The following is a 21687-nucleotide window of genomic DNA, read 5'->3' as shown; positions in this document are numbered from 1 at the left end:
GTGCCTTGGGAGGCAGACCTGAAACTATGAAATGGCGCTGTATGCAGCCGGTTTCTTCTATTTCTCTTTTATCCTCGTGGTATGTGAGGTTTTGCGTGACAAGTCGAAGTGTGCTTATATACTCGAGCAACATAGCATCGGTACTCGTTATGGGTAATGGTTTGGACGTGAAGTCTCGATCTATTGACAAGCTGTTTCTGAGTTCACTAATCCCTTCACATTATAGTGTTCGAGATCGTCTATTCAGATTGCATGAGAAGCCGATTAGATTCAATGTTGCGGTTCTTCGATCTCCTCTGCCTCCTCGGTACTATGCTTCTGCATATGGGCGGACGGTGTTGGGTTGAGAACCTTGTGCTCGTCTGTGCAGTTCTTCTCGAGTTCTCTAACACGACGGGCAAGATCATGGATGTGGTTGTCACCGCTATCAGGCGCAAGCTCGCTGAGAGCCGTATCGAGACTCAGAAGGTAGTCCTTGTTCAGACCACTGGGACCTTGACTGCGGAAGATATGCTCAGCAAGCTCCTGAGGGTCTTGAGGACCAACGAACTGCTCGTTATCCGGGGTTCCGATGTAGACCAGAGTACGGATGGGAGGCGACCCATCGGCAGGTTGGAATGGAGCGTAGTGGATTGTATATCCATTAATTTCACGGATGTCAAGATATTCCTTGACCTCAGCGACTTTCTCAGGGATGATGCGGTAAGCCACACCCCATACTCGCTCCGGGGCAGAGTCGTGATGATCAGTAAGTTGTTCCCAGTAAGATCTCTCAATCAGAGTGACAACACGGCCTGGAGCTTCCGGGGTGCCACGGTGGTCCTCGCTGGATGTTTGTTAGTTGAGAAAGGAATTGACTCTCGGGTCGTTGAAGGTACCTGGCCTGTAAAATGTGTTAGCTGAGGACAATTGTGTTTAGTCCCATGGGAAACAGACCTGCCAGAAACGACGGACATAACCGTCAACCCATCCAGGGATTCTCCGATCTGAAAGGTGAGATTGTATGTCAGCGGCATGAACGTTGAAGGAACAATGCAAGCGATAGGTGCTTACCAAAGTGTGGCGGAGGCTTCCATATCAAGCTCCTATGTAACACGGAGATGTGCGTCAATAGCTGTGCTTTGAAATCTGATGTCAGGAAGAGCTAGGCATACCCGTATCCGTATAACCAGAATTCTGAGGATTGCGACGAGTTTTGGTCAGCCATATTGAGGTTGACTGAGTATATTATATTAGTAATGTTCTTCTCTGAAGGGTGAATGATAGTCATTGGTAAATGGTGGCTTACTAGTGATCAAGGGACTCTCAGGCTTTAGTTTGTGATATTATGAAACGCCGTCTATTCCTTCTATGAGGCTGAGTTTCGGATCGGTAGTTGTGAGCCTCAATGAGTGTTCAATGCAAATACCGAGATGGAGATAGTGGAGGTACAGTAAGTAGATCGTGTCTTGTCGAGCCGATGAGGTGATGAGCCACTAACAAGCAAGTGACAGGGGTCAGAGAAGCCTGTAGAACAGAAATGGAACAATTTTCCTTCCATCTTCCAACCTTCCACCGAGGTGAGGTCGGGTCGGGTGCTTGGACTCGATGGATCTCTAGTGGCTGAGGGCAGTGGCGCACTTTCCCTCTGTTCTCTGTCTGGGCGGCTTCCTTCCTTTCAGCACCGACGTCACCAATTGCTGTTTTAAGTGAAAGACCCCACTCAAGTGAACGGACGGGACCGATTCAAGGGTCTTTCTTTCCAGATCAGTTTCCGAAAGCGAAAACTGAGGCCCCATGATAGACTTCCATGCTTTTATTCGATGGCTACAATTTCTCTCTCTTAACGGGCGTATCTAATTTAAGCTCTCAGCTCCCAATCCGCTCAATCTTTAGTCCATCGAGACGATGATGAAACTTGAATCCGCGGAACGAAAAAATTCCTGAGGAAAATTCAAGGGACCTTGTCTTGGCACGGAAGAAGGGCAAGGAGCCAAGTAAGGTTTGTAGCTGTCTACCTTGTCTAGGCCGTTGCAGATAAGGCCTCAGTGGAGGTTGAGAACCCAGTTTAATACCCGATAACGGGGAACTGGATATTGTATTTCCATCATGTCATCTTCTTCTCAACCTTGATTCAAGGGCTCATTCTTTCATCTTACTCTCCTACTTGAACTGCTACACGCTAGCATCACTTATCCAATATTAACGTCAGCTCAATCCGCCTTGTTGACTCATCAAAAGAAAAAGGCAAGAGAAAGAAAAAGCCCGAGTCCTACTTGTCAGACCTAAATTCCCACTATCAAACCCACTCAGCCACGCTCTATCGTCAATTACGCTCCACCAACCAAACGACACTGCCCCGCGCTGAGAAATTCCCATCCCCGTCCCCTGAGCCTGGGGTAGCAGTAGGTAATACTTAACCTAAGGAGAGAGCTGGGACCTTCATAGGGCAGTGACGGTGGCCGCGCTTCCAGCTACTTCTTCTTCAGCCGCGCACCAACTCGACCTACCTCAAAACCTCGTCATCTTTCAGCTCTACAACTTCTCTCCATCCAGAAACACTTCCTATAAGAAACATCACAAATCCAAAGCTTCATACTCGCCATGGCTTACAACCGTCCCTACGACGAGGATGCCCTCCCCAGGTATGGTTTTCTGTTATCTCCAACCAGGCTGCCCCTCCTCTAAAGCGCCTACGCATTGTCCCCTGCGGCTCTGCGTTTGCGTTTAATAAGTGACAGTTTAGGAAGGGCGTCACGATGCAACACAAGGCTAATAATATTACTCACACAGATTTGCTGAGCCTGAGCCCGTACGTTACTCATGAAAATCGACATTACCGCCTCGAGAACCACGAACTAACATAGCACCCTCAGAAGCCAGGACAGTCTAGGACTCCTGTCCAGCAGCAGCAACACTATGCTCCGCCCAAGCAGCAGCACCAGCAATACGCCCCTCAACAGCAGTATCAGCAGCAGCAGCCTCGATACGACAAGCCTCTACCCACCCAGAGAGATGCGCGATCCCATTCACTAGGCCAGAGTCCAGCTTCCCACGGTTATATGTCCCCGCCTCCAAACCCTGGCGGCGCGAGACCTCAAGCTCACAACCGCCCTGCTACCAACTCACGACCCCCTCCTTCGCCTGCTCTCGACGGCAGTGGCTCCGATCCCTCGCTCCTGCCTCTATTTCGTGCCGTAGACAAAGATGGTAAGACTTACTTGTTGCAAACATGCTCTAATCAGCAATAAGATACTGACCATCCACTGTAGGTACCGGTCATCTTTCTGAGAGGGAACTATCTGCAGCACTCGTCAATGGTGACTGGACTGCCTTCGACCCCCATACCGTTCGCATGATGATCCGAATGTTCGACTCCGACCGAAGCGGCACTATTGGATTCGAGGAGTTTTGCGGTCTTTGGTCATTTTTGGCTTCGTGGAGGACTCTCTTCGACCGATTCGACGCCGATCGCAGTGGCAACATCTCACTCTCCGAGTTCAACAATGCTCTCGTCGCTTTCCGATACCGATTAAGTCCCCAATTTGTCGAGTTGCTCTTCAACACTTACGACAAGCGAAATGAGGGTGTCATGAGCTTCGATCTGTTCGTTCAGAGCTGTATCTCTTTGAAGCGCATGACCGATGTCTTCAAAAAGTACGACGATGACCGCGACGGCTACATCACCTTGAGTTTCGAGGACTTTTTGACAGAAATTCTGAAACAGCTCAAATAGTAACGAGAAGGCGATAAGGCTGAGCGTTTGGACACAGAGAGACTGCATTCTCAGAGCTAGGCAAGGCATTGATATCCCGAAACATTATTTATTTTTTCCTGCATCCTGAGGACAAGGATATGCATGCATACGAGGCGGATTTTACGATAGAAGTAGCCCGAGACGGGTGGTTCTAAGGTGATGAGATGGAATAGCATGTACCAAAGATACCCTAGGTCGAGTCTCCGGATCCTGGCCTAGAGACCGAAACTTACCTTGAACATCAGACATGAATTATGTTACACAAGCCAATGCCTTCAATTTACTGTGATTGGGATCCGAAAATGGAACGCCGGAAGAGCGAGATGTTATCAGTAAGCTGGTACTGAACTGCATTGGTGGAGATGCGTCACTGATGAGCTGTGTCTTGCCAAGGTTGCAGTGATCCCAATGTCATTTGAGAGGCTTCGATGAGAAGGTTCCCGTAGCGGTCATGAAGTGAAAGCCACTGATCGTTTCATTCAACCGTCTGGCGGAAACTTAAAGCTTCGTATACAGTAAGTGAAAGAAAAAATGACGTAGAAAACACACCTGACGCTTTGATTCGAGAAGGTACACAATATTCTTTCTATCTTTTGTCAACATGCTTTGGCTATCGATGTGAGCATGCCAGTAGAGAAGTGACGTGGTGCACAGAGCCGGTCTGTCCTCACGACAATACGAGCTGAGCAGGGCCGACGAGGGTAACAACAACTCGAATTGATAAGTGAGCTCCCAATTGCTATAGTTAGTGTTCTGTTGCTGTTAAGCAATGGCTGATCGTTCGTGAAGTCATGCCTAGCGATTTGTGATCTATCGACTCTTTGGTGGAAATGCCTTTGGACGCAATGGATAAACCATAGTATGGTTTCAATTGATATGGATGAACAGTGCAAGGTCCATTGCTCTGGTCGAGACAAGAAGCCTGGCAAAACCCCCAATGAATATGTTGACATTTGTATGATCGATAGCCCAATCATGCCGAACTGTGGGAGACATAGCCAGGGTAGGTCATGTCTTCCTCAGAACCAGGAGCATATCATGGTTAAAGCGGCTGGCATGGTTGTGAATATAACCGTCAGGTGCAGACTTGTTACTACGGAGCGTATCCGTAGCCTTTTCCTCAACCGCATGCTGATTGTGTCTTAAAACGGATGCATGACTTTCCAAGGTTTTTATTTTTTGAGAGTCATGGGACCAGCTCCAAGTTGACCCAAGCTCCGCCCCATGAATTGCGACCTGACAAGGACATGTCTGGTTTTAGCTCTTGGCCGCTACAACCCGAGTTTTGAAATGAAGTCTGAGTGAGAGATTCTAAGAACGACTCTTTCATCAGCGTATGCGGTGTTCTTTCATATGCCGGTTACTGCTCGTATCGGATATGGTGCACCTTTGCAGCAATTGCTCTGAAGTTGTGGAGGTAGATAAAGCGATTGCAGAAGTGATAGGCTGATTCACATCCGTATTCAGTCGTTCAGATGTAGCCCCCACATGCAGTACTGTAGCATTCTCTGGCTGGATATCCTCACACCTTCTTCCATGGCCCAAAGAGCTGCTGGAGCTTTGAGCTTTTCAACTTGTTGCATGCGTGAGATTCCTCCCTAAGAAAGTTGTAAGTTGTTATCAGAGTTGATACCGTTGCCTGTCATGGACACCGAACCTAGCAAGGTTGTTTAATACTCTGAGATCCCCGTCAATTGCCGCTGGGGTAAAGATTCGAGGTCGTTATTATGACGCGGGGTCACCGCCTTCAAAAAGTCTGGAAAATAAAGCCGGACTTATTGACCTCGGTTCCACCATCATGGCCAGCTAGATAGGTTATCGTCTCAAGTGTTGCGATGTTGCCTGGCTTTGTTTAGGCCTATTCACGCGCTTTCAGACGATCCTGCAGGGCGGTGCCTTGTTGTTCAAGGGGTCATGTTATGATACATGCGACCCGAGCTTCCTGCTTAGCTGCTCTATCTTGCTCCCGTACTAGAAAGCTTTGCCGTTTCGGCAGCGCACTCACCGCCTTCCTAGTAAATGTGGCTGCTGAGTCGAACAATCGAAGCGAGCTGGAAGGAAGACCCTTCGACGGACTGACTCTGCACACGCCCTCCGGTTCCGTAGTCTACGGCAATAAGTGCTATTTTTGCTGGTGATGTCACCGTCTCGATAGACCCGGGACCACGGTCGCAGGGCTTGTTGCAGGCGTTTATTCCTGAGCGTTTCGGTGTAGGAGCGAAGCTGGCTGTGCATATTAGTTTTCATTCACTCTATTGCTTGATACTATCACAAGTTCATGTTGTTTGTACTTGCCTCCATCAATCAACATGGACTCGGAACAGGAAAAGAAGCTCCCTCTTTAGGGCCTAAACGAGACTATGCCCTGGACCAAGACATATTTGAAATTCTGGTAGGCGACAAGGACCCAGACGCTGACTCTGTTGACGTCCACAGTTGCGTATCGCTGAATCTTAAACGCCACCACAACAGTCGGTGTTAATAATGCTCTGGTTTAGCAGCCAGGTCGCCCAAGTCGTTGGGGGCTCGAGCTCCAGCTTGCAGGAAAGAACATTCTGTGTAGCTATGCTCTGGTCCCGTGAACCAGTCCGTGGCGAGAGTCATGCAGAGGTACCTGTCATGTACATGTGATACCACGTCCGGAGTTGGCTTAGGTAGGAACGGTATTCATGAGTGGCAGTTGACCTTTGGTGTCGGCCCCGCCGACCCTGGCTGTCGCCAAACATGGCCAACCCTTGAGACGCCGGGCCTTTTTTTGCGACATCCATCAGAATCTGTCACAGGCGAATCTTTCGCTGAAGCCGGTCTAGCACTGAAGCTGCGAAATTAGCCTAGAATTTGCAATATTTTCCTGATGACTGAATGAGTAGAAACATGCATGCGACTCGAGTGTGGGACATTCTTTGCATTGTTCTTTATCGGTTGCAGCAGTAAAAAGAAAGGATCTTCAACAAACCTGAGCAAGGGACCAGCTCCACCATTGGAGCTTCCCCTGCTTCTTCCAGGGAGCTTCTTAGGTTCAAAGCACCTCACCTCTAATAAGAGGTGCATTCTTGGGTGTAAGAACATGCTCTAAACCTCCATCCGTCCAAGAAGACTCCACCAGCAGCCACGCCCCTCTTCACTCACTGCCATCACCCCTGTAGCCCCTCTCGAGTCATTGCAATGGTAGCCAGTTGATTTGCTCGCGCAGCGCTTGGGCCATACCCTTTTAGAGCTGCTGATGCTTCTTTGCTTGAATGCTGTGCTTCGCTACTGGAGGTGCAGAAGGTCTCGAGAATTTTGGCATCGTCGTTGTGCTGCTGCAGAATTTGACGGCTGCACGATTGGAGCTCCGGCAGAATGGGCCCAGGGTATTCCGACCCCTAAACCATGCTGTAGCCAAACACAGTTCGGAAAAAGATGGAATGGCAGCTAAAGAGGGCTTTTTTTTTCTCTGCTTCTTTAATGGGCCTAGAAGACTACTAGGTACTGTACCTATAGAGCTTCTGTACCCGCACCCCCGGAGCTGCACGTCAACGCCATTGGCCCCGGGCGATAAGTCTTTCGAGGCAGCTGAGATCTCTGGAAGTGGAGGCGAAGCAGCAGGCATGGCACAATGTCAGTTGGAGGCATAGAGCCTGTAGCTCGGGCTGTGGTCCCTGTCAAATAAGTGAGCAATTGATAGACGTTGAACCAGAGTCTCGTTTGTGCGGAAGCTTTCGCTACTGGCCTTGATTCCAATGCCCACACGCCCTCCGCAAGAGTTTTTTTTTCTCTCACTTATTAGGTATTTGTGATTTGCCGACCCTCTCTCTTTTTTCTGCACTTCTCTTTTTGTGAACTTGCGCTTTCACATTTCCAAATTCGAGTGAGGATTCGCTCAGTTGTGCGAAAGTGTTTGGTCTGGTGCTGCTGGTGAACTTACAGCATCAACTGAGTAGAGTTCAAGATACAAGCAAGCTCTTATCCAGGTCATCGAGCTCAGCGTCCCTCGGCAGCACCGCACACCACACACTTGTCGACTCACACCCTCCTCTTGCCTCTCTCTGGCTGTTGCTTTTCTTCGCCATTGCGCCGTTGCTCTTCCCTTATTACTCACCATCTCTCTAAGTACTGTACTGTACCATACCTACCGTACTTGCGCTGACACGCTTTCCCCAAAAGGCATTCTTGCCTCCCACCTTCCTCCGTTTCTTCTTTTCCTTCCCACACCTGAGAGGTATTGCCGACCTTACCTTACCTAACCTGACCTTTACCTTCTTCTTTCCCACCAACCCGCCCTCCTTCTTTCCATATCTCCTTCCTTGCAACCCACCTTTACCATACTCTTCAAACGAGCGAGCGACCTTCAGGATTGAATATCTTTGTTCGCCTCTCTCAACTTGGATCTTACAACTTTCGACCATCGATATCCTTATAGCTTCAAAATTGGAAACCAACCATAAGTCTACATCGACGCCGCAATCGTATACGCAACCACTGTCGCATAATTGGCCCAATTCTCGAAACGATTCTTGTAGCAAAGCTTGTCAATGTTCAAAGGCATCTCATCTCGCTATTAATGAGCTGAACTTTGGAATGTTACAGTTTTTGTAAAGCTTCATCGTCGCCAATTGATCTAGTCCTTACAAGCCAACCCAGCTTAATCGCTATTATCTCTTATCTCGCCTTTTATTCTCTTATCGCTACAACACCCCCCGCCAGCAAGCTATCGCATATGGTGGGGTCAAGATGCCGCCTCGATCTTCTTTGACGTCCTCTTTCTCTATTACAGACTCCAACAATGAGGTAGTCTGCCCTCTTCGCAACCAAGATGGCTCCAGCTGTCGCAAGAGGTGCATTGGTGTAAGTCTTTGAATGGATCACTCTCGCTAGCTACCTACTCTACTTTATTCTGCCCTGCATCTGTTCTTGAATACCAAAGCTGCGCCTACCCGCCATGTATCGTCATGTCTCACCACTTACCTCACATATTCCCCAAGTTGGGGAGGCACATTCCCGTAGCACCAATGCAACGGTACCGATTTGATTCTAAATGCCCACTTGCAGGAAAAACGATATCGCTCCATGCAGGAGCATATCCGCCGCGCGCATCCCGAGCATTACATTTCGAAGCTGCCAGCTACCGAGGAGAGTTTCTTGTTGATGATCAACACTCCACCATCGGAGCGCCGTCCTCTTGATCAGACCTCAGCCCCAAATGCTCAGGGTTTGTCTCACTCTCATTCAAATGTGCCCCCGCCCATTGACCACCTTCAAGTTTTTCATGAGCGACACAACTACCATCGCGACGAGTCGAGTAATCCAGGCACTCCGCGCCTCATAGATGACTTCACTAACGGTGGGCCGGTGTCTGGCCCGATGTTGGGTACTGCCAACGCAGCGGCAGCACTGGCCGAACTCCATGGCGTCAAAAGTGAGCGTGACATGGACATGGACGGTGTAAGTGATTTTCCCATTCAGTCAATGCCAAATTCTGCCGACCAAGGCTAATGATGTGTAGGAATATTATTCAGATATGGACGTTCGACGTAGACCACGAACTTCTATTGAACTACCGCCACTCAATCTTCCAAATCACGACATTACGAGTGATCCTTATTCCTCTACAAAATCTAACAGACAGCGCGACTTTCTCCCTTCCATTCTTGCAAACTCGCCTCCTGGAAGATCATCTACACTCCCGCCTCTTCAACGCCCCATAGGCCCTAATCGTCCTCGTAAACAATCAGTAACGAAGAGAGGAAGGGAAGCCCATCATAAGAAGAAGAATTCAAAGGGAACAGCAAATGATTGGCTACGTCGAATACAAAACGAAGAGCGATATAGACCGGGCAATGATCGGAAAGCTCTTTCAGCTGAGCCGTCTGCGGACTTTGGGAAACGATGGGAGGATTTGATTGACGCAGCTGACCAAGCGGCTTCTGCTGCTGGTGATATTGACGAAGATCGCACTCCTGTAAGTTTTTTGTCCTACCACATTTGTCTTGAGCTTTGCATTGACTAACAAACGATCAGGTTCCCCAATCTCCAGTTTCAATGCATAGGTCATCATTGCCGCCCTTCTCTCAACAGCCTCAATTTCAGCCGGCAAGCTACCAGGCCTCGCCTCTTCAGCAGGCACTTACACCTCCTTCCTATGGCCAGGATGCTGTGGAGCCCTTTCCTTCCGTCGAAAGTGGTGAAAGTGGCGAGAACTTTCATATGGGGACCCGGGGGCTTTCTGATTCGTCACCGACATACTCGGCTCAAAACATTCAGATATACTGCGCTGCCTGTCAAGGATTTTCTCTACTCAAAGATTCTTATGCATGCACCGAATGCATTTGCGGCCTTTGCCCAACTTGCGTAGAGGTTCTTATGACAGACCATGGAGCAAGAAGGAAGTGTCCCCGCTGTGCTACAATTGGCGGGCGGTTCAAGCCTTTCCAGCTCGACATCAGATAAAGAGCACCTCAGGGCTCACATTTCATTCTATCAAGATTTACGCATGAAGGAATACCCTACGACGGTTAACATTACATTGGTATGGCGTTATGGCATATGACAGAAGTCAAACAATCTTGTTCGTAAACAAGATGGCGAATTATGATATGGGACTGGTCTCAACTGTGCCAAGCGACGGTTCGTTCATTTCTTATAGTGGGTTTGTTTTACATATATATGGGAAAATTGCTACATGGGATTTGGGTAAAGGAGTTTTTGATTTTCTTTCTCTTCTTAGGATCGGATATTACACCGAACATTGGAGACTCTGACTAAGTCTAGAGTTGCTTTCAGGATTGGTCTTGGTTGAGTCATTGATTCTACAGACCTGTATAGCACAACCATCGATCATTTACAGACTGAGTACGGAATGGATAAATAATCCAATATATATAAGATGGTACTTGTTGAAGATTACTGTTTCAAACCATCGTCTCGGTCGAGACCTAGCTTGTGATGTATTGTAGACTCTAATAGGCCAGGGAAGAGCAATAACCGTCAGACGCCGTATTCGCCGAAGAAAACACTACCCGAAACATTAAAACTTATTATTTCTTCCCTTCCTTCTCCTTCTTCAGCAAAAGGTCTCTCATCTGAGCTCTGGCATTGCGGCTGCCACCAAGCTTGGGTCCTTTGAGGACTTCCTCAGTCCCAGGACGTGCGGGCTGGTTTGTTGCTTTCTTCTTTCTTAACTGCCGCTCGGCAACATCTTCGAGGAACTGCTGTCGGAATTCTTCGGCTAGTCGCTCGTCTGCTGCGCCGTCCTGATCAACACCGGCGGTGCTACCGCTTTGTTCTGGGGCGGGCTCGTATAAGTCAACTGAAAAGAGCCCATATTAGTATACGCTTGGTGGATGAGGTTTCTGTGAACGTACGTCTTGTTTCCCGAAGAATTTCATCTACGATCTGATCGCGCTTGACAGCATCACTGTCTCGGCGATTTCGCGGACGCCAGGGTTTACCATCCCTTCTGAGCCGGGGCTTCTTGGCTCTTCGTCCGCCGTCTGTCGCACCGTCTCCTTGACCTGCGCGCCCATTAAGAGTAGCGTTGCCGTCTTGCGCATGATCACCGAGATCAATCTCCATCAGCTGGCCCTGCATCACCGCCCGGCCACTTTCCTGCTTCGTCGCCGCTGTAGAAGATTGCCGAGCGGGGTCTGACGCAGACGCGGATGAGGTAGTTTTTGAGCTATCTCTGACCGCGCGATTAGATAATCGGGATTCTATGTAGTCCATCCTTGAATGATTAGTTACTGTGTAGCTAGAAGCGTAGGCTGCCAAGGGGGAGGGCTTCAACGTACATGTGCCTATCGTTAAGATCGGCGATTTTTCCAGTTTGATGCGTAAACCGGTCTGTGACGCCCTTTATCTCGCTATTTGAGGTTTCTTCCGCATCGTGGGGGATAAGGGCGCGCTCGGTATTCATGTCTTCGTCTGGACGATTGGAATTTCGGAATGCGACACCGCCAAGACGACTCCTTCGCGCATTGCGCAGCCTCAGTGCGGCAGCAACTGAACCTTCTCCATCCTCTTCCTCGTCTGGCGTATTTCTTTGACTGGGCTTATCGCTTGATGCGGCTGCTGATGTGGCAGGGGGTGATTGTACTGTTTCTGCGACGGCGTCGTCATCTTCTTGGGCACGCTGGCGATAAGCCTTTCGTTTCTTGCCGGCGCGGAATCGAATTGGCTCTGAGGCCGCTTCAGACGAAGTGGCTTCCATAAATCAGTTGTTGTGCGTTTGCGCGCGGGTTGTGCAGTGCTGCTGTTTTTCTCGTCGCAAGTTGAAGGGATTACAAATGTTGATCTGGCACTAAATTAAAGTAAGGTAGGGATGACTGTCTAGGCCAGCTGAGGTGCCACAAGGTGACATCAGTTTAAGAGCTTATCTTATCAGCACTCCCCTGCCCGACTCTTGTAAGCTGAGATGCCCACCTACAATCCATCGGTTGCATAAACGTTGTATCATCCCTAATATATGTGGCCAAGAACGTGGGTTTACATTGACTGGTTTCTGTTTAAGTTTTAGCTCTTGATATTTGGTGCCCCTCATGAGTCCTAGCTTCTGAGCTCTATAACTTCAACATAACAACAACAACCTACCTACTATCCAACATATATTCTACAACCTCATCACAATGTCAAAACGAGTATGTCTCTACCTTTCAATTGGAGTCTTGAATAAATCGTAACATTCATCAGGTCTACTTTGCCGTTGAAGGACGTGTCCAAGGTATGTTTCTCTACCATTCATTGAAGTAACTCTCGAACTGACGTCATTTAGGTGTTGGCTTCCGGTATGATTCAATCCATTGACAATTCTGAGGAGCATCCATTCTGATCTATGAGTAGATACTTCACTCAGAAAAAAGCACAGGAGTACGGAGTGACTGGCTGGTGCCGAAACACAAAAGACGAGAGGGTGAGTCTACACAAGCACCCGATAGCCTAACGCAGTACTAAACAGTTCTGAAGGTCGAGGGAGAGGCTCAAGCCAGTGAGGAGGTTCTGTCCAAGTTCTTCAAGGATGTGGATGATGGCCCAAGATCTGCTCGAGTGACAAAGGTGTCGCAAGAAGACAGGCAAACTATCGACGGGGAGAGTGATTTCTCCGTCACACGTTAGATCATAAGAACGGCAACAGAAGATTAAGATATGCAGATCCTATAAAACACACACGCGGTTATGAAGCCATTCGTATTGACAGGCAGGTGGATAACAAAAGAATTATCCAAGGCTTAGGCTTCATAATAAAGTAGCCTAACTGCTACTCTAAGCTAGCATAAAGTGATCAAATTATTTCGTCTCATATGCCTCTAGGGCCCAATTCTTAACACCTTAATGCCCCAGCTACACACATCCTTCACCTTCTTTGTTATATAGTTATAAGTACTTAGATTTCTTATTTAAATCCTTAAGAGATTAAGCACTTACTTTTATCCATTAAGCTTCTGATTGGGTAGGTAAGTGGAATTAGAGGTGCGGAGTGGATAGCCGGGGCATCAAGGAGAAGGGTAATTGTGAGTTTACCTTCCCTCGGTGTATCAAGACCCTGGGACGAAATAAACTCCAATGGTCTCCGGTTACCTATGAGCTTGTAAAGAGTTACCATCGATTATGCCATAATCTGCTGAAGCTTTAACTTTGCGCATATCGTATTAGGTGCCGAACGATTGACGGTAGCTTCATAAATCTGCCAATTTCTTTGGAAGCAATAAGTCCAATGATCTTCCACATGGCTTATATATATCTCATGACTTTTCAATGTAAAGATAGGTATTCAGTCTTTGTCCTAACTGCTACCTCTGCACTCCAGCCTACCTGGCAATGCGCTATTGATCACGTGGCCCTTATCAGCAGCGTCTTATCGGAACTTTAAGTTTCCTAAGAATTGGCCGTCATAAGCATAACAGACAAAATAGCTTAGTCATCTTATGCCAGTTCAGATAAGCGTTTAGGCTACTTTATTTTGGTAGCCAGTCTTAGAGGACATTTCTTCTGTTACCCACCTAGGCAGCGTCAACATCTTCAATCATCATAACCACAGGTCAGCAAAAATGGTGGAGGATCGAGAATACGATGGATATAATCCAAACAAGAGAAGGCGGCTTGAATCTGCGCGCGCCTCAACCCCTCGAGCGCAGTCGCGTTACGCGCCTACGCCTCCTCCTCGACAGATTGATGGAATAGAACCGACTGACGAAGACTCGAAGGCTTTGGATCGCGACTGGTACGGTGGTGATGAATTTGGTGGACATAGCTTTGGAGATGATGCCCACAATCCTTTCGCCTCATACGATACCTGGGAAGGCCAGCAGCAGGAAACAGCACGACATGAAAAGATGTCCAGTCGGTTCGATGCACGACGCGAGCAAAGGAATAAAGAAAATGACGCTTGGGAGACAAATCGAATGCTGCAATCAGGTGTTGCGCAAAGACGGGACATGGCCTCTGATTTTATCGACGACGATGATTCCACCCGAGTTCATCTTTTGGTTCATGACCTCCGACCCCCCTTCCTGGACGGACGCACTATTTTCACGAAACAGCTAGAGCCAGTACCTGCTGTAAAGGACCCCCAGAGTCACATGGCGGTTTTCAGTCGAAAAGGTAGTAAGGTGGTAAAAGAAGCACGACAGCAGCGAGAACGCCAAAGACAAGCCAAAGAAGCCACGAGCATGACCGGAACGACACTTGGAAATATCATGGGCGCAAAGGAGGAAGACGGCGATTCTGCGCTACCGGTGCCTGCTGAGGACGACGCTGAACCTACCGAGCGGAAAGGCAACAAATTCAGTGAACATATGAAGAAGGCGGACGGCGCAAGTAACTTCAGTCAAAGCAAGACGCTACGAGAACAACGAGAGTACCTGCCAGCGTTCGCAGTTCGTGAGGATCTTCTCCGGGTGATTAGGGAGAATCAAGTCGTAATCTGTGTTGGTGAGACAGGTTCTGGTAAAACAACACAGTTGACGCAGTTTCTTCAAGAGGATGGATATGGAAATACGGGCATGATTGGATGCACACAGCCGCGACGAGTTGCAGCAATGAGTGTGGCCAAACGTGTGGCTGAAGAGATGGAAGTGAAGCTAGGAAGCACGGTCGGTTATGCAATCCGATTTGAAGATTGCACTAGCAAGGAGACGGTCATTAAATACATGACTGATGGTGTTTTGCTACGAGAGTCACTTAACGAACCCGATCTGGATCGCTACTCGTGTGTCATCATGGACGAGGCGCACGAGCGTGCTCTAAATACAGATATCCTCATGGGCTTGTTCAAGAAGATCTTGCAAAGACGACGCGATCTGAAGCTCATTGTTACATCGGCCACAATGAACTCGAAACGGTTCTCTGATTTCTTTGGAGGTGCACCCGAATTCATCATTCCTGGACGAACCTTCCCGGTCGACGTCATGTTCCATCGATCCCCTGTTGAGGATTATGTCGATCAGGCAGTGCACCAAGTCTTGTCAATCCACGTCTCAATGGGCCCTGGAGATATCCTAGTGTTCATGACCGGTCAGGAGGATATCGAAATCACATGCGAGCTGGTTCAAAAACGACTCGACGCCCTGAACGACCCTCCCAAGTTGAGTATTCTGCCGATTTACAGTCAGATGCCCGCAGATCTGCAAGCCAAGATTTTCGACAAGGCTGCTCCTGGTGTACGAAAATGCATTGTCGCAACCAACATTGCCGAGACTAGTTTGACAGTCGATGGTATCAAGTACGTTGTGGATGCTGGTTACTCCAAGATGAAAGTGTACAACCCCAAGATTGGTATGGATACCCTCCAAATCACGCCTATTTCACAAGCCAACGCCTCACAACGATCGGGTCGTGCTGGCCGAACAGGTCCAGGAAAGGCCTTTCGACTATATTCAGAAAAGGAGTTTAAGGACGACTTGTACTTGCAAACGATTCCTGAAATCCAGCGTACAAACCTCGCCAACACTGTTCTGATGCTGAAGTCACTCGGTGTCAAGGACCTTTTGGATTTCGATTTTATGGATCCTCCTCCGCAGGACACTATCACAACCTCGATGTTCGACCTGTGGGCTCTCGGAGCTCTGGATAACCTTGGGGAGCTCACAGATCTGGGAAGGAAGATGAGCGCTTTCCCAATGGACCCATCGCTATCCAAGCTACTCATCACTGCAGAGGAGTACGGCTGCAGTGAGGAGATGATCACCATCGTTTCTATGCTGTCTGTCCCCAACGTGTTCTACCGCCCCAAGGAGCGACAGGAAGAAGCCGACGCTGCGCGCGAGAAGTTTTGGGTACATGAGTCGGACCATTTGACATATCTCCAAGTCTATACCAACTGGAAGGCCAACGGCTATTCTGATGGATGGTGTGTGAAGCACTTTCTACACCCCAAATCTTTGAGGCGAGCCAAAGAGATTCGCGAGCAGCTTTTGGATATCATTCGTATGCAAAAGATGGAGCTCAAGAGTTGTGGAATGGACTGGGATATTGTGCGCAAGTGTATTTGCTCTGGATACTACCATCAAGCAGCCAAATACAAGGGCTCAGGCGAGTACATCAACCTGCGTACCAACTTGGGCGTCCAGCTGCACCCAACGAGTGCACTGTATGCGGGACACCCTCCAGACTACATCGTCTACCACGAGTTGATCCTCACCTCCAAGGTTTACGTCTCAACGGTAACGGCTGTGGACCCCCATTGGCTTGCCGACCTTGGTGGTGTTTTCTACTCGGTCAAGGAGAAGGGTTACTCAGCCCGTGACAAGCGTATCACAGAAACAGAATTCAATCGAAAGATGGAGATTGAGGCCAAGATGGCCGATGACAAACGTAAAGACGAGGAGAGGAAACAAATGGAAGAGGAACGAGGACAAAAGAAGACCAAGAAGATTGGAGCAGACGGAAAGAAATTTGTCACACAAGGTGCAGTCAAGAAGCCGGTCTTGAAGCGGCGTGGCAGAGGGTTTTAGAAGCACATTTGGCAGGCGTTATGGTTAGAATCGGTAATAATAATGACGGTGCAGACTTTGATTGCATGGATATATCCTCAGGGTGTCAGAAGAATTGGCCCAACTGTGCACTGCGCACCTCCAATTCTAACTACTTACCTACTAAATCGGAAGCCTAATAGATAAAAGTAAGTACTTAGGTTACTAAAAATTTACTGAGAAATCTAAGTATTTATAATTTTAGGATAATAAAGATGCAGGATGTGCGTAGCCGGTGTATCAAGGACATGCAGATGTGCCTTCTATTCGTATGAGACGGGATCGATTTCTATATAGACGAGTAAACCGATCCATACATAACATGTGAAATTAAGCATGAAGTTTTTCAGCTATTTTGAGTGAACTGTTGAATATAGATGTCTGCGTCTATCCAACATGAAGTATAGTCTGATTGAAGGTGAACGTCACTGATCCCTGGCGGGTCAAATTCTTATCGATAAACCCCACTAGAAATTTTGGGAGAAATTTATCTGGGCGCCCACCTTTGGATGCAAACTGGGCTTGAACAACACCATTTTTAAAGATACCCAGACACTCACCATGTCTTCTATGATTACAGCCGCGCAATGGGTCCCTAGGGGCTTTGCTGCGCCATTCCCTCAGAAATACACCCTTGACGAGGCCGAGTTTGAGCGGATAGCAGAGCTCGCCAAGCTCCAGCTCGACGACGCTCAGGAAGACCTTGAGGAAGCCGAAGAGGCTGCCAAGAACGGCGCAAAGGCAGAGAAGATCGAGGAGAAGGAGGATGACTCTGAAATGAAGATCGATGACGACAAGCCTGCCGATAAGAACGAGTATGCGATCCGACAGCTCTTCATAACTTTTCCCAGAAACTAATAAGACTATTCAGGATTAACCTTAACGATGACGACCTAAAAGAATATGACTTGGAAAACTATGACAATGATGACGACGAGGATGCTCCTGGACAAGGCGAGGGTATGGGCATGTTCGGAAACATCAAGTCGCTGGCATACTACGAGTCGAATAAGGACGATCCTTACATCACAATCGACGCCGACAAGGAGCAGGAGGAGGAAGATCGCGAAGAGCTTCAAGTCCTTGCGACAGACAACTTGATTGTGTCTGCCAAGGTCGAGGACGAGATGGCGCATCTCGAGGTATACGTTTACGAAGACGAGGCCGACAACCTTTACGTGCACCACGATATCATGCTGCCCGCCATTCCTCTCTGCGTCGAGTGGATCGATATGCCCGTCAACAAGGCCGGTGTAGAGAAGGATGCGGCAGGCAACTTTGTCGCTGTTGGCACAATGGATCCTGATATTGAGGTCTGGGACTTGGATACCATCGACTGCATGTACCCCAACGCGATCCTCGGTCAAGGAGGTAACGAAGAGGAGAAGAAGTCGAAAAAGAAGAAGAAGAAGGCTAAGAAGGCCAACGACGAGTACCACGTTGACGCTGTTCTGTCATTGGCCGCGAACCGCAAGCACCGCAACCTCCTGGCCTCAGCTTCCGCCGACAAGACTGTCAAGCTGTGGGATCTCAACACAACAAAGTGCGCCAAGTCGTATACTTACCATACCGACAAGGTGTGCTCACTGGCGTGGCACGCGAACGAGCCTACCGTCCTGCTGAGTGGTTCTTACGACCGAACTGTGGTGGCGGCCGATATGCGTGCGCCTGACGCAAAGGCTCCTCGATGGGGAGTTGAGAGCGACGTTGAGAATGTGCGGTGGGATCCTCATGACCCCAACTTTTTCTTTGTCTCTACAGAGAACGGTGTCATTCACTACCACGACGTCCGCAATGCCCCGTCAAACCCCACGGGCACCAAGGCCGTCTGGACGCTACAGGCCCACGATGAGTCCGTGTCTTCGTTCGACATCAACTCCGTGGTTCCCGGTTACATGGTGACCGGCTCGACCGACAAGACAGTCAAGCTGTGGAACATTCAGCCTACAGGACCCTCGGTGGTGGCTTCGCGCAACCTTGACGTCGGAAAGGTCTTCTCAACCACGTTTGCGCCCGACCCGGAGGTCGCCTTCCGTCTTGCTGTTGCTGGAAGCAAGGGAACTATGCACGTGTGGGACACCAGCACCAACGCGTCGGTGCGCAAGGCCTTTGCGCAGCGGGTACCAGAGCAGCGTGGAAAGGGCGAGGACCGTCTCGTTGGCGTCAACAACGACGAGTCCAGCGATGACGATGATGATGATGATGAGGACGATAAGGAGGATGATGACTCTATGGACGAAGACTAAATGATTCCTTGTCGATGGGATGGCAATACATTCGAGACGAGAAGTGGAAAACCAACCCGAAAAGGCCTGTTTGAGGCTGAATAAGACATGGGTCCTGTAAGACGATGGCGCGGCGATCCCCATTGAGCATTGACAGTTGTCAACGAAGGCAAAAACAGCCAGCAGCTAATGTCTCGCCCGCCCTGATGGATGGTTTTCAAGAGCAGACTGCATGATTAAAGCACACTGGCGGCGTACGGGAAATCGTTCCACAGCGGGACATCTGGTGAGAGGAAGGAGATGAGTTTGCATTTGACTATACCTACTAGATAGACGAGGTTTTCACAGGAATGGAAAAGTTGGAATTGGTTCTTCAAGATTATCTGTTATCTCATTGGTGAAGAAACGGCAAGCATATAAACAATAATTGCTACCTATAGTAAGACGTTCATATTAAGGGTCCATTTTAGATGCCTCACAGACACAACATTTTAATGGAGTCAGCTTTTGGGCTGAGAACGGATCTGCAGTAGGCACGTCAGTGTTACTCAAAATAGGGCAGTGGCACTACAGTATCAGTCTCAGACAGCTGTACGTAGTGAAAGAAGAAGGTGGACAATTAATTTGCTGTGTAAATGAGCCTTCTGTGCGCAGGCTCCTAGATGCCCCATATCAGCAGAAAGCTGTGACCATGTCCTCTTCGAGTTGGACGCCGCTCGTTAATCGAAAGCGGAGGATCGACCGGTCCACGCGACGTAATGCAACAGGCACAGGGTCTGTTCTCCTCCGAGCGGCATCACCCCTGGAAGCTGGGTTGACCTGAGCTTGACAAGACAAGCGATGGACGAGTGAGAGGCGAGAACGACGCTGCCTTGCCATCACGTTCGCAGTGAAGGCTCCGCTCGCGCAGGCACAAGAACCTGAAACAGGGGAGAACGGTAATGGCGTCAAGACCAATCATGAGAGTTCTGTGGAAGCTGACATAGTTCATGAGAGAATGGTAGACGCTGTTAGACGGCTATAGTTAAATGTGGTTGTGCCTGGTCATTCCGAGGGGCGCATCATTATTGCTTTGTACGAGTCAACAGCTGAATTTATCCCTATGTTAGTTTAATGAAGACGGCCCATCGTAGTAGGTAACTAGCAATAGACTAAACTTATTGCTTCTCGGCATCCAGATACTGCAACGGTAGTGGTGAGAGCTCATATTCTGAGCTGGCCATGCAGTACAGCTCATCTTGACTTGGGGATGTGACGCCTGCATCCGGTGAACTGAGGCCAAAGCTGACCTGGTCGAGCCGAGTCGAGTTGTCAAAGACGAATTGGGCGTTCAATTGAGTGCCTGCATGCATCCATATCCTTGAACTTTCTCGTCCCTAGTGATCGGTGTAACCCGATAACGGCAATAGAAATTGAAATTTTTTAAAGGTCCGTTCATCACGCAGTTCTCAGTTCGTTGAGCCAGTGCAGTGTTAGTGACAGTGGATTTTTCACTTACAGTAGCGCGCGGGTCAAAGAAAAGTTGATGAATGGGGTGAGTGGATGTTGAAGATGGAGGGTGATTAACAAAGGTGAATGGCCGGGCAGACGGAGTCGAGCTCCATTTGGTTCCGATGTTGGTGCTTGGAAACAAAGGCCTCACCAGAACAGAGTCGTCACATTGGATTGGCTCCAGTCGAAAGCAGGGCAGATGAAGAAGAAGAAAGAAGAAACAAAGCAATCATCATACATAGTGCTACGTAGTAGATAGTCAAGCTGTAACAAGCTGAAATAGCAAAAAGAAAGAAAGCGTATCGTGTATAACCTGGGACGTGTCATGTGTATGTTCAGAGGATAACTAAATGAAATGTGCATATTAATGTGATACCCGAGATAGAGTTGCACAGCATCTCAGTCGACAGGAGCCACGAATCTTGCCATCCATATCCTCAACTAAGTGAATCGTAGCATCAGCTGGTTCCTTTTGGCGCTCGACGCGGATTTTTCGCTTCTCTGCATGCACAAAAGAGGAAGAAAAACCTTGGCTAGTTTATATACAAGGGGCAGGGCGAGCAAGAATCTCCACGCGATTGGTTCCCTTGATTGACGCGAGTCCAGGATCTTTGCTTCAAGTGTCGTTCTAGCCAGGGGCGTCGGCCAATTGGAAAACACTAGCAAGGACAGGGATGTTGGCCAAACAGCCACCGAAAAGGTGATGGATGGCCGGGCCGTTGCAACTCGGCCTGAAAGTTTAGTTGCCTCCAGTGCCTAAGCTAGGCAAGTACAGTGCACCTAATCCACTGCAGCGCAGGGGAGCCTGTCCCGTCAGGCAGTTGAGTCTAGTGCTGGGGTCCCATATCTTTTGTTTCGTCCCCCCCATCCTCAATCCCCACGGCGCGCTCCTTCAAGATTCGTCGATTTCCATATCTCTTTCTTTCTCCTTTGACCTTCACACGTCGAAAAAAAAAAGGCCTGTGTCTTCACTTCTCACAAAAAAGAAGTATCACGATTACCGCTCTCTTGGTCGTGTCTACTTTACTTGATCAGTGTGCATTGACTCTGCATCTATCAAATTTCATTCATTCACTCTTTGCTCTTGTATCCCACCCCGTCGCAGGATCGATTCATAGAAACAAAACCTACGCGGATACCTACCTACCGATACAGCTATTTTCGACGTTGACCGTTCCTTTTTCCAATCATCACTCGTTGTCACTGCAAAGTTGGTCAACGTACATTACTGTCTTTCTCGAAGAATCGACAAATCCAATCACGCCCAGACGTATCAAGTTCCGCTCTAGAA

At 48.7% G+C, this 21687-nt stretch overlaps 7 protein-coding genes across 7 annotated transcripts; 5 read left to right on the top strand and 2 right to left on the bottom strand.

Annotated features, from left to right (window-relative positions):
* Positions 1-270: 270 nt before the first annotated feature.
* FIESC28_10514 (uncharacterized protein) lies at positions 271-1207 on the bottom strand (the record flags this gene model as incomplete). Its single annotated transcript, XM_031164645.1, has 5 exons — positions 271-826; positions 879-883; positions 937-986; positions 1054-1085; positions 1155-1207. The coding sequence occupies 5 exons, from the start codon at positions 1205-1207 to the stop codon at positions 271-273; spliced, it is 696 nt and encodes a 231-aa protein (XP_031011290.1).
* Positions 1208-2583: 1376 nt separating this feature from the next.
* On the top strand, positions 2584-3715 carry FIESC28_10513 (uncharacterized protein; the record flags this gene model as incomplete). Its single annotated transcript, XM_031164644.1, has 4 exons — positions 2584-2624; positions 2773-2791; positions 2856-3189; positions 3252-3715. The coding sequence occupies 4 exons, from the start codon at positions 2584-2586 to the stop codon at positions 3713-3715; spliced, it is 858 nt and encodes a 285-aa protein (XP_031011289.1).
* Positions 3716-8449: 4734 nt separating this feature from the next.
* FIESC28_10512 (uncharacterized protein) lies at positions 8450-10165 on the top strand (the record flags this gene model as incomplete). Its single annotated transcript, XM_031164643.1, has 4 exons — positions 8450-8563; positions 8768-9160; positions 9222-9677; positions 9737-10165. 4 exons carry the CDS (start codon positions 8450-8452, stop codon positions 10163-10165), a joined length of 1392 nt encoding a protein of 463 aa, XP_031011288.1.
* Positions 10166-10752: 587 nt separating this feature from the next.
* Positions 10753-11924, bottom strand: FIESC28_10511 (uncharacterized protein; the record flags this gene model as incomplete). Its single annotated transcript, XM_031164642.1, has 3 exons — positions 10753-11024; positions 11080-11441; positions 11506-11924. The coding sequence occupies 3 exons, from the start codon at positions 11922-11924 to the stop codon at positions 10753-10755; spliced, it is 1053 nt and encodes a 350-aa protein (XP_031011287.1).
* A 415-nt stretch (positions 11925-12339) lies between these two features.
* On the top strand, positions 12340-12826 carry FIESC28_10510 (uncharacterized protein; the record flags this gene model as incomplete). The annotated part of the gene is made up of 5 exons (XM_031164641.1): positions 12340-12351; positions 12404-12434; positions 12486-12498; positions 12554-12623; positions 12677-12826. The coding sequence occupies 5 exons, from the start codon at positions 12340-12342 to the stop codon at positions 12824-12826; spliced, it is 276 nt and encodes a 91-aa protein (XP_031011286.1).
* A 932-nt stretch (positions 12827-13758) lies between these two features.
* Positions 13759-16662, top strand: FIESC28_10509 (uncharacterized protein; the record flags this gene model as incomplete). Its single annotated transcript, XM_031164640.1, has 1 exon — positions 13759-16662. One exon carries the CDS (start codon positions 13759-13761, stop codon positions 16660-16662), a length of 2904 nt encoding a protein of 967 aa, XP_031011285.1.
* Positions 16663-17241: 579 nt separating this feature from the next.
* Positions 17242-18926, top strand: FIESC28_10508 (uncharacterized protein; the record flags this gene model as incomplete). The annotated part of the gene is made up of 2 exons (XM_031164639.1): positions 17242-17495; positions 17552-18926. 2 exons carry the CDS (start codon positions 17242-17244, stop codon positions 18924-18926), a joined length of 1629 nt encoding a protein of 542 aa, XP_031011284.1.
* Between the last annotated feature and the right edge of the window lie 2761 nt (positions 18927-21687).

Source organism: Fusarium coffeatum, assembly GCF_003316985.1.
Source record: "Fusarium coffeatum strain FIESC_28 chromosome Unknown BRIP53273_contig_320, whole genome shotgun sequence".
NCBI classification, from domain to species: Eukaryota; Fungi; Ascomycota; class Sordariomycetes; order Hypocreales; family Nectriaceae; genus Fusarium; species Fusarium coffeatum.
This window is presented reverse-complemented; position numbering and strand designations above follow the sequence as displayed.